Raw genomic sequence first — 15,981 nt, 5'->3', positions numbered from 1 at the left:
CAGCTTTAGAGTTTCTCTAAATATAGGAATTTTTAACTTGGAGTCTTTTAACTTGAGTTTTTAAAATATTTTTACTGAATATTTTAAAGATATATTGAATAGGGGCAGCTAGGTGGTGCAGTGGATAGAATACTGGCCTTGGAGTCTCAAGGACTTGAGTTCAAATATGACCTTGGACACTTAGCAAGTCAATTAATCCTATTACCTTGTGAAAACCAAAAAAAATACATTGATCAAATCTATTTAAAAATATTTTTAAAATATAATATCTTTATTTCAGCATTTTTGGTTTCTTCTGTAATCCTATGTATTTTAAACAAAAATCTGAGATCATAAAATAAGATAAAACTATAATGCCCCCCCCCAAAAAAAACAAAAGGAAAAAAATATCTGAGAGGGGCTCATTAGCTTGCTTTACCAGATTGCCAAGAAACATCTAAGACATTATAATGATTAAGGACTGACTCTTGCTGTGAATGTTTTTGGGTAATAGTGGTGGTGACCTGAAGAGATAGGGATATAAACTACTATGATAGCTTTTTCTAGTGATTTATTGTTACAGAGTTCTTTGCATGTCTCTCCCTGAGCTTCTTGTGAGCAGGGCCTGTTTTTGTCTTTCCTTATAACCATAGGACTTAATGCAATGGTAGTACATTGTGGAATTTTCTGTTATATTCTCTTAGTTAATCTTTCAACTGACTCTGTGAGTTGTGCAGTATACAAGTATTTTTACCCGTTTTATAGATAACAGAATTGGGACCTCTGATTGTTTAAGGCCCCAGCTTCAGAATTTGAATATAGACCTTCTGACTCCAATTCCAATCCCTTTCTACTTTACCTTGCTTCCCCCTTTACATCCTAGACTTAGTATAATGGCTGGCATACAATATTCATTGATTGATAGCTCCTACAAAGGCTCATCTCTGGGAAGGTGCCCCCTGACTTCTTAAAGCATTCTCTACAAGGATCAACAGATATCATTAAATTTTTTAGGGACCCAGATAATCAAAGATGCATAAATTTGCCTTTCTTATTTCTAAGTCTAATTACAAAGAACTTCGCGGGTTGAGGGGTGCAGCTGTGAGGAAGACATGCCATCTTCTTGCTCCTCATTGCAAAGGAGACTTCTCCTCTATGGCCCTGTTCCTTTTGGATCATTGTTTATGTCCATCCATGTGTTTCAGACCTGTGTCAGTGGGATGCCTTTTGTGAAACTAAAGTAACTAAGTGAAAATTCAAAAACCACCCAGTTGGGGAAATCTAAACATAACTTAATAGATGAAACTGAATTTTTACTGTGACTAATAGTCTCTTTAAGTTCTTTCAACAATGGAAAGAATACTTTTGGTTTTGAGTTCCTTCTAGAATAGATGATGACAAATTACATTTAATGGGTATTTTAAGATTTACAAAGTACTTCCATAATAATCCTGGTAAGTGTTATTTAGGTCCATTTTAATAGATGAAACTGAAGCTCAGAAAGTACATGCTTCTGTAAGGGTCACAGTTACTCCAACATCAGCTGAACTGCTTAACATTGAGAGCCTTTTAACTGCTGCAACTAGAATTTCTTTCAAAGAAGAAAATAGAAAAGAAGGAAGGGAGGAAGAAAAGAAAAACAAAGAAAAAAGTTTCAGCAAAATGTTGAGAGAAAAAATAGAAGAGAATAGGAAAAGATTCAGAAGAGGCCAATTAGGGCAGTTTTGTTACTATCATATTAAATTTGCTTATATTTAAAAAAATTTACATAAAGAAGAGGCAGAAGAAATACAGGGGCAAATGTAGATTAGTGAAAGATCAGTAAAAATTTTGAAAATAAATTTATTTAAAAACAAATCACATGACAGGTCAATCCTCTTCAATTCTTATTGAAATATTCATGTTTGCTTTTGTTGGTCAAGCTTATAATCAAAAAGATAATTTAAAAAAAATAAAGCATAGATTCATATTCTTTTCAAAACAAATGGGAAGTTGAGAGAAGTCTGTTGCAAGACAACAGCTTTTCCCTCCTCATGAATGTGGAATATCTGTGTTCAGTTTGGCTGAAGCCAGGTGTCCAGAAATCCTAATTAGGAGATAAGTTTTCCAGACAGCTTGGATACTTAGATTTTCCTTTCAGATCTGACTGGTGTTGGCATGAAGGTATGGATTGAAATTTTGTCCAGATGAGTTCATTTCCCAGGACTTTATACCTTTCCAGAGTGTTCTAAATGGAGGCAAAGTTTGTTTTCTCAGCTAGGGATAATTTTTCCCTAGGAAGTTTTCTACTAGTGCCAAAAAATGAGTTTATTCAAATGTTGAAAAGCAGGCATTTGACTCACTATTTACATTTTTTAAAAAAGCTATCATTTATTTGGTACTCTAAATTGCAAAGCATTTTACTAATATTATCTCACTTATTCTAGCAACCACCCTGGGAGGTATGCTATATCAATTATTATATAGATGAGAAAACCAAGACAGAAGGGTTAAGTGACATGCCCAGGTTCACATAGTTAATAAATATTGGAAGATGAATTTTAAGTCAGGTCTGTCTACCTGATTCCAAATCCAACTCTCTATCCATTTTGCCACCTACCTGCTTCTAAAGGAGACAATGGTAAATTCACAGAACAGAGATAAATTTTGCCTTCGTTCTTCCCTATATCCTTCTATATGTGAATGTCCCCTTCTTACCTGGTTGAAAAACTTTAATGTAGGTTCTATTTGACCTGAATTAGACCTTTCAAGGGTGCATTCTACAGACCCTAAGAGGACACTGACTGGTTCAGATCTTGCTTCTAATGCTATTTCTGTCTCCATGGGCTTCTATATAATGAGAAGTTGAGTGAGACAGCTGCAGAGGGTCCCTTCCAGCTCTGTTCCAATGGTTCTATTGATATATTTGGCCTTCAAGTGCCATAGATTTGTGGCCATGGTTGCTCTTTGTTTAAAGAGAAAGGTTTTGGGTCTAATATCATTTGCTCCCATATAGAACTTATAGCTGACTCTTGGTAAAAGTTGTAAACTTTGAAAGGAAAATGCATTTCAGTGTTTTTCCAAATATGCTCACTCTGTGAGTTCCCTGGATCATCATGCATTTTACTTCTTTTTATATCTGCAGTGCCAGTGAGTGTACAGTTAATAAAACAGCTATGCTTGAGAAGAGAAATTTTCTGTTTGCAATGGAGACCAGAAAGCCCCAGCCCAATGGAAAGATATTCATCCAGCCCTAATCACTTGGCAGACAGAATGAAAAATACCAATCCCAAACCGTCGGGTGGCTTCCGAGTTCTTTCCAGGAGCCTAGTGAGGTTGCCCAGTTGCCATGGCAATCATAGAGTCAATACAGGCAGATAAAGTTGCTGGAGCTGCCACAGTCACTTTCCAGAAAGTGATCCCGGGGGTCTGGCACACACCTGCTCCTCCATCAGCACCAGGTGGCCAAGGCCAGTAAATGAGAATGTGGAAATGAAGTCTCCCCCCACTCCCCTTGCAATGAATAAAGGATCAAAGTTTTTATTAACTTTATTCTAGCCTCAAATCTGCCTCTTGTTGAGTCAGCTGCTTGAAAAACCTGGTGTGTGCAGTCAGTTAATGTTCTTTTTTTTTTCCCTCTTCATGATCAGGTATCATACACAATATTGGTAAGAAGTGTAAATTTCTTAAACTCATTGCAGCCCAATGGTAAACACAGGTGATGGGGCTAAATATTGTTATTAGTGATCATAAATATTTCTGGCTTTTCATTAGCCAAATATACAGCTGCTTTTAATCCTAAAAACTGGCACAGGCCACTGGTGCCTCTGAAATGAAACCTGGATGAATCTGATACTGTTATTTCTCATCATAACGCATGGTGTTTAACATACTTTAAATCCAGCTGTGATAACTGTTGCCTTAAACTGCAGTTGTTTTATTCTTTTTAATTTAACTAGGTTGTTTTTAACTCAAAATAGTCATTGCTTTAAAGGGGGTGGGGCGGGGGGTTGGTGGTAAACAGCACAGTGGACTGAGCATTAGAGAAGAAGCAACATGAATTGTTCCAGCCAGGGATTCTTTCTCTTGTAGAGACAATGGATGGATACTGGGCCAAAAGATGAGACAGACGCAGAATTAGTTTAGTACCAGAACAGCCAAGGAGAGTCATAGGCAGGGATTTTTGGAGCAGATTCAGGTCATCTGACCCATCCAAAGTTATTGCTTGGGCTGTTATGAGGATGCCCAAGTTGTTAATAGCCCTCTGCTATGTGCCATCTGTCAGAATTTGCCATTGTAGGATATGGTTCATTTCCTGTTGTTGTCTAGGACTTACCACCCCACAGTGCCAGGGTTGAGAGGATTTTGTACTTCCAGTTGGGAAGTCTTTCTATTCAGCTAGTAATTGCTTCAGTTAGCTAACAAAGAATGTTCTGATGCCTCCCAATTTGTGCCTCAGTAGATATTTGCATCTCTTGTTCTGAAACCCTTGCTGAAGGTATCTTTCTTCTCCAAAGGCTTCTTTTGGAGAAGTCATGGCCCCCTAATTTGTGGCAACCTTCACAGACAATAAAACTAGAAGTGATCTAATATTTCCTTTTTTTTAGGCATATGGTCTTGTTGGGTTAAATATCTTTTATTGGTTAACTTCTTTCTCATTTTTTTATTAAGTCTTTTATTTAGACCATTCTTAGTACTAGATTCAGCAATTAGGATATTTTCTCTCATCACCATTCTATTGCCCTATTGACCTTTTGCCATACTTCCTGAATCCTTGGAAAGACAAGGAATTTACATATGTGTCAATTTACCACTGTGGAATCATGCTTTCTAACTTCAATAAGATCTTTGTAATCACTCAGAAATTCTTTTATTCTTTTGCTGTTTTATGAAAACCTGGACCATCTCTCTTTATATACTTGATCTTAGAAAAAAGACCAAGAGGAAAGTTCTCCTTTCTCTCCTTTTCACAACAAAGGAAACTGTTGTCCAGAGAGGGTTAAGGTAATTTGCTCTAAATTGTATAGATTATGGGACTTGGGTTAGGATCTCCTCTCAGTCCAATGTTCTTTCTGTTATATTGTAATGAGTTTTCTCTAGCTCCCTCCCACAGCAATTATGGCTTCAAGACCTCAGTTCTACTTTCTCTCCCTCTTAAGCTAATTAAGTAAACATTTGCTTATTGAATTATAAGCCTTACCTCTTTCTGAGATCAATCATTGTGATTATCCAGCTATCCTTGTCCTCACTTCACTACACACACACACACACACACACACACACACACACACACACACACACTCATACACACACTCTCATTGGTTTATTCCTTTCCCTCTAATTGTTGTGGTTTTTTTTTGGGGGGGGGCGTTGTGAGACTATAGGGCTTCGACTTGCCCAAGGTCAAACAGTTAGTATCAAGTGTCTGGGGTCAAACGAACGCAGATCCTCCTGACTTCAGGGCTGGTGCTCTTTCCACTGCACCACTTAACCATGCCAATTCCTTTTTCTCTAATGTAGTTATGCCCATTTCATGGGTTCAGAACCTATTGAGATTTTTCAATAATGATTCAAGGAGTTTATGCTAAAAATTCTTTAATGACACCTTAAGAAGTAAATAATAGTAGAATATTATGAGTATATTAAATTACTCCACAGAATCACAATTTTTTTTTCCAAGGCAGTGGGGTTAAGTGGCTTGCCCAAGGCCACATGGCTAGGTAATTATTAAGTGTCTGAGGTTGGATTTGAACCCAGGTACTCCTAACTCCAAGGCCGGTGCTCTATTCACTGCGCCACCTAGCCGCCACAATTTTTTTTTAAAAAAAAGAATTGAAGGAAAAATATTGGGAATTACTACTCTTTCTACATGTGCCCTGTATCTTGTCTTTTCCCATCTGCTGCTGTGTCATTTCTAAAATATGCTATACTTACTCCACAGGGTGGTTGTAAGAAAAGTGATTCGAAATCCTTCAATACTATGTCAATGTGTGATGTTATCTACAACTTTTTCCTCTTTAGCCAATCCCTTACCATCTGGTTTATAACTTCACTTCCCTTGTGAATTAGAATATTTTTGAAAATCACCAGTGGTCACCTCTCCATAATTGAAAGGTTTATACTCTGTCCTCACCTTATTTTCTTGATTCCTGTAATGATCACTTTCTCCTTCTTAAAATGCCTTATAGTGTCCTGACTCTGTTATGATTCTTTTTTTTCCCCATGAGAGTTTCAATGTCTCTGTAAGTGCCTGCCAAGGCTGAGATCCTAACTTTCTGTCATTCTCTTTTTAAATGTTTTTCCTTTGGAGAGCTAACCTATCATTTCATCGTTTTGTTTGTAATATCTATGCAGATGTCTGTCAAATCTCTGGCCCTAACTTCTCAGCCAGGTCCCAGTCTTGCATCTAAAGTTATCTTCTAGACCTTGCTACTGATAAGGCTCTGCCCTCATCTCAAACTCAGCACCTTGATATTGAAGCACCTGAAAAAGGTGCAGGTGCTTTTTAGTGAACTGCAAGCTCAATGTGATTCCAAAATGTGACAGGGCAGTCAAAAAGCTATCAATATATAACATTTGACCATAACAACAGAAATGATCATCCTGCCCTATGCTGCTCTGATTAGATCATATGTAGAATATTGTATCCAGTTCTGGGCTTTTCATTTTAGGAAGGACACAGAGTAATGAGCATATCTAGAGAAGGCAGCCAAAGTAGTGGACAGGGGGGGACTGGAGACCAGTTCACACAAGCATCAGTTGACTGAATTAGGAACATTTCTTTTCCCCAAAAATGACTTGGGGAAAATGAAGATTGCTCTCATCAAGTATTTGGAGGACTTTTCTTTTTTTTTTTCTTTTTTTTAAAGAAAGAATGATCTTTAATATTTCAGTATATGATGTTCTGGCCAAGGATGTCAGATTACATTTACAGTAAAAAACAAAAACCCAACCCATGTTTCTCAATACATGACATATATGTATATATACATATTTTTAAAAAAGATACAATCTTCAGTCCATGCCTTAAAACTGGAACAGTAAAATTAATATTCAATAGTTTTCTTTTCAATTGAAAGAAAGTCAGATAGCCAATTATGTCTTGTCTTTTCTTCAAAGTGTTTTGACATACACATTTTCTTATTAGTACACCTTGACAGTTTTAGACAAACTGAACATTTTCCTAAACTGAAAAAAAACCAGAGATGATAATTCAAGATTTTGCCCATGTGGAACACCATCTTGAGAGAAGAGTTTTGAAGAGTTAAGAGAATATTAACAAATTTATATACTCTTTCTGCAGGAAAAATTAGTTTCTGATGGTATAGGATTTTAAGAAATTTACATTAACCATGGGAGCATTATGAAAAAAGCATGTTTCAGATCCTCCTTTCCAAAATAAATCAGACATCTATATGTAATCTGTAGGTTTTCTGACAAAATGGAATAAAAATGTAGGATAATTTTTCACCCAAGAATACTTTAAACCTAAAAAGCTTTATAATATAATACTTAGCCCTCCTCCTAACTGGACATTCATGGAAGATCCCAAACCAAATTCACAGGATTTCAGAATTTTCCGCTAAAATGTACTGTAAGTAGATTCTTAAAGGGTGCTTTGAAAGACAAACATGAGATTGCTTCTAGAAGATCAACATCAGGTCATGCTGAGGTCACTAGATTTCTACAAAGCTAAGACTATGAGTTGACTATATATATATATATATGTATATATATATATATATATATATATATATATATATACATATATATTATACTTATAGGTAAACAATAGTTTAAACAACATTTTAGGTTGGGGAAAGACTCCCAGTTGAACTGTTCCCCAATGTTCCTAATACAGGGGAGAGGAAGTTAAAACAACTTCATAAATACCTATGAAAATGAGCTGTGTTTGAATAATCTGTCCCTAGATGATCACATACAATTGGAGGGCTTTTCTTGTGGATGAAGAAATAAACTAATTCTGCTTGGTCCTAGAGAGCAGAAGGGTGGTAAAGGCAGATTTAGGCTTGGTGTAAGGAAAAAAAACTAACAATAGTGCTTCCTAAAGGAAGAATTGACTGCCCAAGAAGGTACTAAGGATGCTATTATTAGATGTGGGGAGGGCAGCTAGGTGGCGTAGTGGATAAAGCACCGGCCCTGGAATCAGATTCAAATCCGGTCTCAGACACTTAATAATTACCTAGCTGTGTGGCCTTGGGCAACCCACTTAACCCCATTTGCCTTGCAAAAACCTAAAAAAAAATGTGGGGACAGGGTGGTCTTCATTTGGAAGATGGTTAGCCACTTTTAAAGGAGAAATTTTTTTAGGTATGGTTTAAATTAAAGGATCTCTGAGATCCAACTCAGAAATTCTGTATAAACTCAATTTCTCCCCAAGTTCTTCTCTCTCATTCTCTCTACCCCATCCCCCCACAAAAAATTCTCCCTTTGGTACATGGATTCATGAAGAATTGTACACAACTGAACAACTAAAATAGTTTCTTTCGGGTCCAATTCCTTTATTCCCAGTCTTTGAGGTTGGAAGTCTTAGAATAACATGGACTACTACAAAACATGCCTTGTCTTTCATTTCTCCTTTCTACCTGTACAACTTGGTATAATTTACTTTGTATTTCTGTGTCTCAGTGATAAAATGAAGAGATTTCAGGGCAGCTAAGTAGCACTGTAGTTACAGTGCCAGACCTGGAGTCAGAAAGTCTTGAGTACAAATTAGGCCTCAGACACATTAGCTACATGGCCCTGGGCGAGTCACTCAGTTTTGTTTGCTTTGGTTTCCTCATCTGTAAAATGAGCTGGACAAGAAAATGGTAAACTACTCCAATATTTTTGCCAAGAGAACCTCAAATGGAGTCAAAGAGTCACACACAACTGAAATTGCTAAACAACAATAACATGATCCTTTTCTGCTATAAATACTCTGCTTTCTCCCAATTTATCCTATAAACATAATAGTTTAATCTCCCTATTATAGTGGGGGAAGTGTGGTGCTATGGAAGGGTTTTAGAATCAGAAGTATTGGACTTCAGAACTATTTTTTCCACCTATATTAAATAGGTCACTAAATTGGAATTAGGAAAACTGAATTCAGACTGTACTTCAACTTTGTGACCCAGGACAAATCACTGAGACCTCTTTGTGTCTGTTTGTGAGGTGGGATTGGACTGGATAACCTCTAAGTTGCTATTTCATGATCTTATGAACTATAATCATGTCTCCTCTCTTCAGTAACCTTCACTGACTCCTGTTTCCTAGTAAATAGAGTGCAAAGACATTCAGGACCCTTACCATTAATCCTTCATCTTTTGTTTGTATACTCTATATTCTAACACTATTCCTCAGACATGCTTAGGATTTTCAAACCTCTCTTTGCCTTACTTCTAGTGTCCCCACTCCCATTCACATTCCTAAATTCTTCCTTTTGAATTCTTCATATCTTCCTTTATGAAGTCTCTTTTGAAATCCTTCCAATCAGAAATGGTCCCTCCCTATCTCTAAACTCTTGCAACATTTTGTTTGTTCTTCCCTTAGGCTGTCTTGAAATATAGTTGTTTGTGTCTATTTCTCATTTCCTCTACTTAACAAAGATCCTTGGAGTTGAGGACCATGTTTTAGTAATTTTTTTATTCACCACAGAACTCTTTGAACTTAGTGGATACTCAATAAATGTATGAATTAGCTCAGCAAAAATTTTCTTCTTCTTAAAGAAACCCGTTGGCTTATGATTTTTTAATACCTAGAGCAGAACAATTAGAACCAGGAGGGTCATCTTCTGGGCTCTAACCTTTTCTTCCCAGCAATTCTGATGACTTTCACCTTCAGGAATGCTGTCTTCCATCCAGGAGCTGCATCTGGAGCAGAGCCCTGCCGTGGGTTTGCATTCATTACTGGTGGGGTTTGTATTTATATAAGATGGATAGGAATCATTTGAGTGACCTTGTTGCTACATGTGATTAAGGGGATGAATTTGTAGGCAATCAGAGGGAGAAAAGTGACCTCAGGCAGAGTTTTATGTGCTCTGTTTGCTGAACCTTTGCATTGTTAGCATTTTTTCACTGTTAAATAGGATTCCCTTACAGTGACTGGAATATTTCATTTTGACTTACTTCTTAGGTTTGCAGTTTTGCTGAGCCCATTTGTGCTGTTTTTTGTTAATAGATGGAGAGAAAGCCCCTTTTGTTAACTGGTCCCTGGTTTAGAAGACTATTAGTCAGAGGTAGAGAAGAGATGGTTGTTTTTGTTTAAGTAGTCATGTTCTGGGCAATCTCTGACTTCTCTGCCATACTGTTCTTTGCCCCACTTTCTAGTCACCATCTAAATAGGAAGTAGTGTGAATTGGGGAAATATCACTGGATTTTGAGTGAGAGTCTCCTTAAAAATGATGGAACTGCAGTGAATAGAATACTGGCCCTGGAGTCAGGAGTACCTGAGTTCAAATATAGCTTCAGGCACTTAATAATTATCTAGCTATGTAGTCTTGGGCAAGCCACTTAACCCCCATTACCTTGCCCCCCCAAAAAAAACCCTAAAAAAGGATGGGACTGTTTAACCTTTGGGTTCCAAGTCCTTATCTGCAAAATAGGGGAGTTAAGACTTAATGACCTCTAAGATCCCTTCTAGTTCTAAGTCCAAGATAGTGCTGTGTTGATATGAGCATACAAGTGGAAAGAACACCTGGCCTGGAGTTAGTAAGATCTGAGTTCAAATATGGTAGGAGATCACAGGGAGCATGTCTAATTTTTCACCTGGGCAAGTCTCAGTAGAAGCTTTTGTCCAGGGTTCATATTGACCTCTATTCTAGTTGCTGAGAATACACAAATTTGGCTTTTTTTCTTTGTCCTGTTTCCTGTAACCATCTCCGTATTTCTTGTATTTTTACCTGGAGTCACCTCAAAGCAGGTCAGCATCCCTACAGAAAGGGCTGTCATGATGTCAATCAGTGGACACAAATTTGGCTTAGAGGCTACAAGAACAAGTCCACTGACCTTTAGAATCTGTTGGGATTTTTTTTTTTAAGTAAAAAGAAGCTATTGAGATCAACCTGATAAGCACTGGCCATTAGGAAGATTGTTCTTATTTATTTCTGTTGTAGATTGAACAAATAAGGAGTGAGCTTCTACAAGAGAGAGCTGTAAGGCAAGATTTGGAGTGTGATAAGATTTCCTTGGAGAGACAGGTAAGGATGCTAAACACTCCATACAAAGGGATCTCTCTTCTCAATGGCTGCTATCTCACTGGCACCTGTAGAGGCCACCACTCCTTAAACACTATTTCGACTTGAAGTCCCATTGCCCTCTTATTTCTACTTAGAGGCTTAAGGTACTTTGGGATTTATTAACTGTAATCAAGTGTGCAAATATGAACTGCAAAGAATAATTAGTAACATTTCTGTCATTTTTTAATACACTGAGCAAATTGTTGTCCAATTGTATGACTCACTATTAATTTGAATGGATAATGGCTTTTTTTTTATTAGTTTGAAAACCAAAAGGAGGCACTTGGGTGTCACTATAACATCCAGATAGCACAGTTGAAAATCTTAGAGTACATGCCTAGGATTCCAGTCTTAAAAGCAATTTCTTGCTTTTCAGGATGCTTTGTCCAATTCTAACTTTCCTAGTCACTGAATCCCTCACCAGATTTGAAAGAATATTTACTATGTACCTAATTATACCTAATATTCTGAGAATTCTTCCCGAAAGAGAGTTTTGTAGCCCTCCTCACTGATATAATCATGTCACTCTACCACTCAGGAATCGTCATTGGTTCCCCCTTACTTTCTAAATGAAATTTAGATGCTTTAGCCTGGTCTGCAGTCAACCATATCTCTTATGAATTCTTTTCATGTATATTATGTTCCAGTCAAATTGGATTACATGTTCTTTACATGCAAAATTTCTGTTTCCAGAACAAGGATTTAAAGAGTCGAATAGTTCACCTGGAAGGTTCATATAGATCTAGTAAAGAAGGACTAGTGGTGCAGATGGAAGCCAGGATCTCAGAGCTAGAAGACCGACTAGAGAATGAAGAGAGGTAAATACAGTGGAAGTACTACCCCATAGTACCAACACCCATGCTTCTAATAATAGTAACCTCACATTTATATATTGCTTTAAGCTTTGAAAGGCATTTTACATACATTTTTCTTCTATGAATCTCACAACATTCCGTCTTATCCAATATTATCCCAACAGTCCATAGCAGAGACTATTATTATGTCATTTTATTACTAGGGAGACTGAAGCTCACAGAGGTTAAATCATACAACTTATCATGGGAATATAAAAATAGAACCGGAAGAGATCTTCGAGGTCATTGAATCTAATCTGTTTTCAATGTTTGCTAGCCTTGATTCTGCCCTGAAATGAATCAGGTGTCCTCCAGTGGGCGATCTTCAACTTTTCCTCATCCTAGAACCATACAATTAGCTGATCTAGTGAGATGGGGTAGATGATTCTGCTTCTAGTTTTTCCCTTTCCATATTTTTTAGGGACAGAGCTAATCTTCAACTGACCAATCGAAGACTGGAAAGGAAAGTGAAGGAACTGGTGATGCAGGTAGATGATGAGCATCTCTCTTTAACTGACCAAAAAGACCAGGTAAGAGGAAACTGGTGCCTCTAGGATCTGATGCTTCACTGTGACTGTGACTTTTAGGCTGTGTGAGTGAAGAAAAACAGGAACCTTAGGGTCCATTCTCTAGTCACATTTTATGGGAGAATTCAGAAGAGGGAAAAACTATTTGCTTTCCACCTTCTTTTTTCTAAGCAGTAATGATAAACTTCTCTAATGGTCTCCCTGAGTCTTTGGTCAGTAAAGCAGGATATATTTGAAATAATAGAGAGAGAAGTAGGGTGTGATCATGGATTGGTTCCTCTCAGTAAATTTTTCTTATTGATCTAGAACTGAAAGGGATCTCAATTGCCATACAGACCAACCCTTTCATTTTACTGAGGCCTATGAAAACTAAATAATATAGTGATAATAATTAGAGGCAGAATTTGAATGCTGGTCCTCTGATTTGAGTCTGAGTACTTTCTACTGTACTAAACCTATGATAGAAAGGAACTTGGCCCATGCTGGAAATAATTCTAAAGCCCTGGAGGAGAGGAAGGAAGGGTTGTGGAAGTGAAATGGTTGCAGGTTCATTGATCATGGAGATACTATGTCTCCTGGGAACCAGGACCAAAGCTTCATCCACCATCCCAGAGTTGCTAGCTTTTCAGTTGAGTTCCTTAAATGACAATTGGAATGATGGTGCTCACTCTGAATGATTGTACCATCTTCCCCTTCAAGGCTAGTTAGGTGAAGGGAAGGAAGCAGGTCTGATCTGACTGGGATTAAAACTCTCCATCTTATAGTAGGATGTGTAATATCTTCCTAAAGCTAAACTAAAGGTAACAGGAGGTGTGGTATGGGGGAATAGCAACCCAAAACATCAGTGAGTATGGGACCTTTCAATGTTTCTGTAGTTATCAGAAGTGGTAACAATCTGAGGCTTGGTTTATTTTATTTTATTTTATTTTATATTTTATTTTATTTTAATTTTATTTTATTTTTATGGGACATTGGGGTTAAGTAACTTGCCTAAGGTTACATAGCTAGTAAGTATCAAGTGTCTGAAGCTGGATTTGAACTCAAATCCTTCTGACTCCAGGGCTGGTGTTCTATCCACTGTACCACCTGACTGCGCCTAGGACTTGCTTTTTTTAAAAACCTGTGAGTTTTTAAACTCACTTTACTATTATGATATCTGTACCCTAAAGAGTTTAAAAGTCTTAAGAACCCTGTCCAGTACAAAAACCATCTACAAACACAGAGGACTCATGTCAAAACATGCTGCCTTCTTTCTGATGGAACGATGGTGATGCAGATTGAAACATTTTTTGGACATGGCTAATCTGGGTTTTATTTTTGTTACTTTTTATGTTTATGTTAATTGAAAAAATTTTTTTAAGAAGACAAACCTTATTGTCTGTCACCAGTCTTGAGTTTTCTCTTCTTTTCTCCTGAGAATAGATAGAACCTTTTCAGCTATTACTGGGTCTTTCCTATTGTGAGAAGACTGGAGGAGAGGGGTGGGGGCTAGTTATTTCTCTCAATCCCCTCTTTCCAACCTAGATACCACTAGGGTTCATTGATATGTGCGTTCTCGTTCTCTCTCTCTCTCTCTCTCTCTCTCTCTCTCTCTCTCTCTCTCTCCCCCCCTCCCCCTCTCCCCCTTTGCTTTTTCCTATACAGCTGAGCTTACGTTTAAAGGCAATGAAGCGCCAGGTTGAGGAAGCAGAAGAAGAGATTGACAGACTGGAAAGTTCAAAAAAGAAGCTTCAGAGAGAGTTGGAAGAGCAGATGGATGTGAATGAGCAACTACAAGGGCAGCTCAGCAACATGAAAAAGGATTTAAGGTAGGGAAATTCAGTGACTGTCATCATCACAAATTCTCACCTTGGTCCTCACAGTACTTTCATATATTGTCCCATTTGATCCTCACGAATACCCTCTGATGGGAACAGAGTTTATGTAATTTTACTTGCTTTATAGGAGTGAACTCAGTGGTTTGCCCAAAGTCACCCTTGAGATCATATCCAATATGCCATCATCTGCTGCCTCTCTATAATAAAGAAAAATAACATTTTTTTAAGGTTTCAAAATATTATCTCCTTTGCTCCTCACAATGATACAGTGAGGTAGGGACTATAAAACCCAGTTTATAAAAGAGAATTTGTGGTTGAGACAGTTTCAGTGACTTGTCCAAGGTCACACAGAATGTAAGTGTTTGAGGCAGAATTTTAATTCAGATCTTGTTCCAAGTCCACCATTCTTTCCACTATCTAGCCTCTGTGAGAACTTAATGAAATTTCATCTCTATGTCATGACTTTATTATAGGATCTAAAGTTTGATGATTCTGGTAACCTAAGGCCATCTGTAGGAAGGAGCCTTCCCTTTAATGATAACAACTCATATTCATATACTACTTATAATGTAGGTAGTACCTAATCTGATGAGGAAACTGAGGCTCTGAGGGGTAGTAGTTTGTCTTAGGTGAAATTCAAAACTGGATTTCCTACTTCAATTCTAATATTCTTTTCATTTTGCTATGTTGTCTTTACATAGGATTCCAAGATTAGGGAAAAAATAGTGGAAATTGTTTTCTAAGGTCCAGGTTTGTTGACTTCCTTATGACTGAGAGAACTAAGAAACCAACAAACTAGTGCTCTCTGGATAATGAATAGGAACATAAATTACCATCTGTAATTTTTTCTTAGCTCCTGTACATAACTGGTGTTGAGGTGTTGTGCTCAAAGGCTTCTGCCCTTAGGATATTTTTAAAAGTAGCAATTTTCTTGGCATAATGACCTACTAATGAGTTATATCTGCTATGATTTTTAGGCTCTAACTCCTGAGATACAGGGCGGGGGGGGGGGCTCCACATATTAATTGAGAATCACAGAAGGATTCAGCAAAGATGTCTCAGTTCTCATTGTGTCATGCTAGTGAGGGACTAGAATTTAGGTCTCTTGATCCAACATGGAGCCTTATTTAATCAGCTAGATACTTCTCAACAGGTTGTTGTGATAGAATCCTAAATATAGAAGCTGTGCACTGAGTATTTTCCAAGTCATAGGGCTGGAACAGAGGTCATCTAATTCAAAACACTTATTTTAAAGTTGAGGAAACTTTGACCAAGGAGATTAACCTCTCCCATGGTCACATAAGTAATAAGCATCAGAGAAAGGATTGAAGTTCTTTTTCTGCTGTATCATTTTATGCAGACTAGATATCTATGAATTGCTAGGAGATATGGATAGAGAGCTAGACTTTGAATCAGTAAGACTCTAGTTCAAATTCTACCTTAGATGCTTAATAGCTGTGTGATTCTGGGCACATCATTTAACCTCCTGCTGCTTGTTTCCTATATGTAAAAGGGGAATCATAACACTTATGTTCCTGGGTGGTTAGGAGGATCAAATGAAATAATACATGTAAAATACCTTGCAAAAT

General features: G+C 37.4%; 1 protein-coding gene across 4 annotated transcripts in view; it reads left to right on the top strand.

The window, feature by feature from the left end:
* CGNL1 (cingulin like 1) overlaps nucleotides 1-15,981 on the top strand; it is a 221,124-nt gene that overhangs the window by 193,281 nt on the left and 11,862 nt on the right. For all 4 annotated transcript variants that reach the window (XM_074234587.1, XM_074234586.1, XM_074234585.1 and 1 more), the window contains exons 15-18: nucleotides 11,072-11,155; nucleotides 11,888-12,012; nucleotides 12,470-12,578; nucleotides 14,220-14,383. In XM_074234587.1, coding sequence (XP_074090688.1) covers nucleotides 11,072-11,155; nucleotides 11,888-12,012; nucleotides 12,470-12,578; nucleotides 14,220-14,383 — 482 coding nt within the window. The remainder of the gene's footprint in view (nucleotides 1-11,071; nucleotides 11,156-11,887; nucleotides 12,013-12,469; nucleotides 12,579-14,219; nucleotides 14,384-15,981) is intronic.

This window comes from Macrotis lagotis, chromosome 4, assembly GCF_037893015.1.
Source record: "Macrotis lagotis isolate mMagLag1 chromosome 4, bilby.v1.9.chrom.fasta, whole genome shotgun sequence".
NCBI classification, from domain to species: Eukaryota; Metazoa; Chordata; class Mammalia; order Peramelemorphia; family Peramelidae; genus Macrotis; species Macrotis lagotis.
This window is presented reverse-complemented; position numbering and strand designations above follow the sequence as displayed.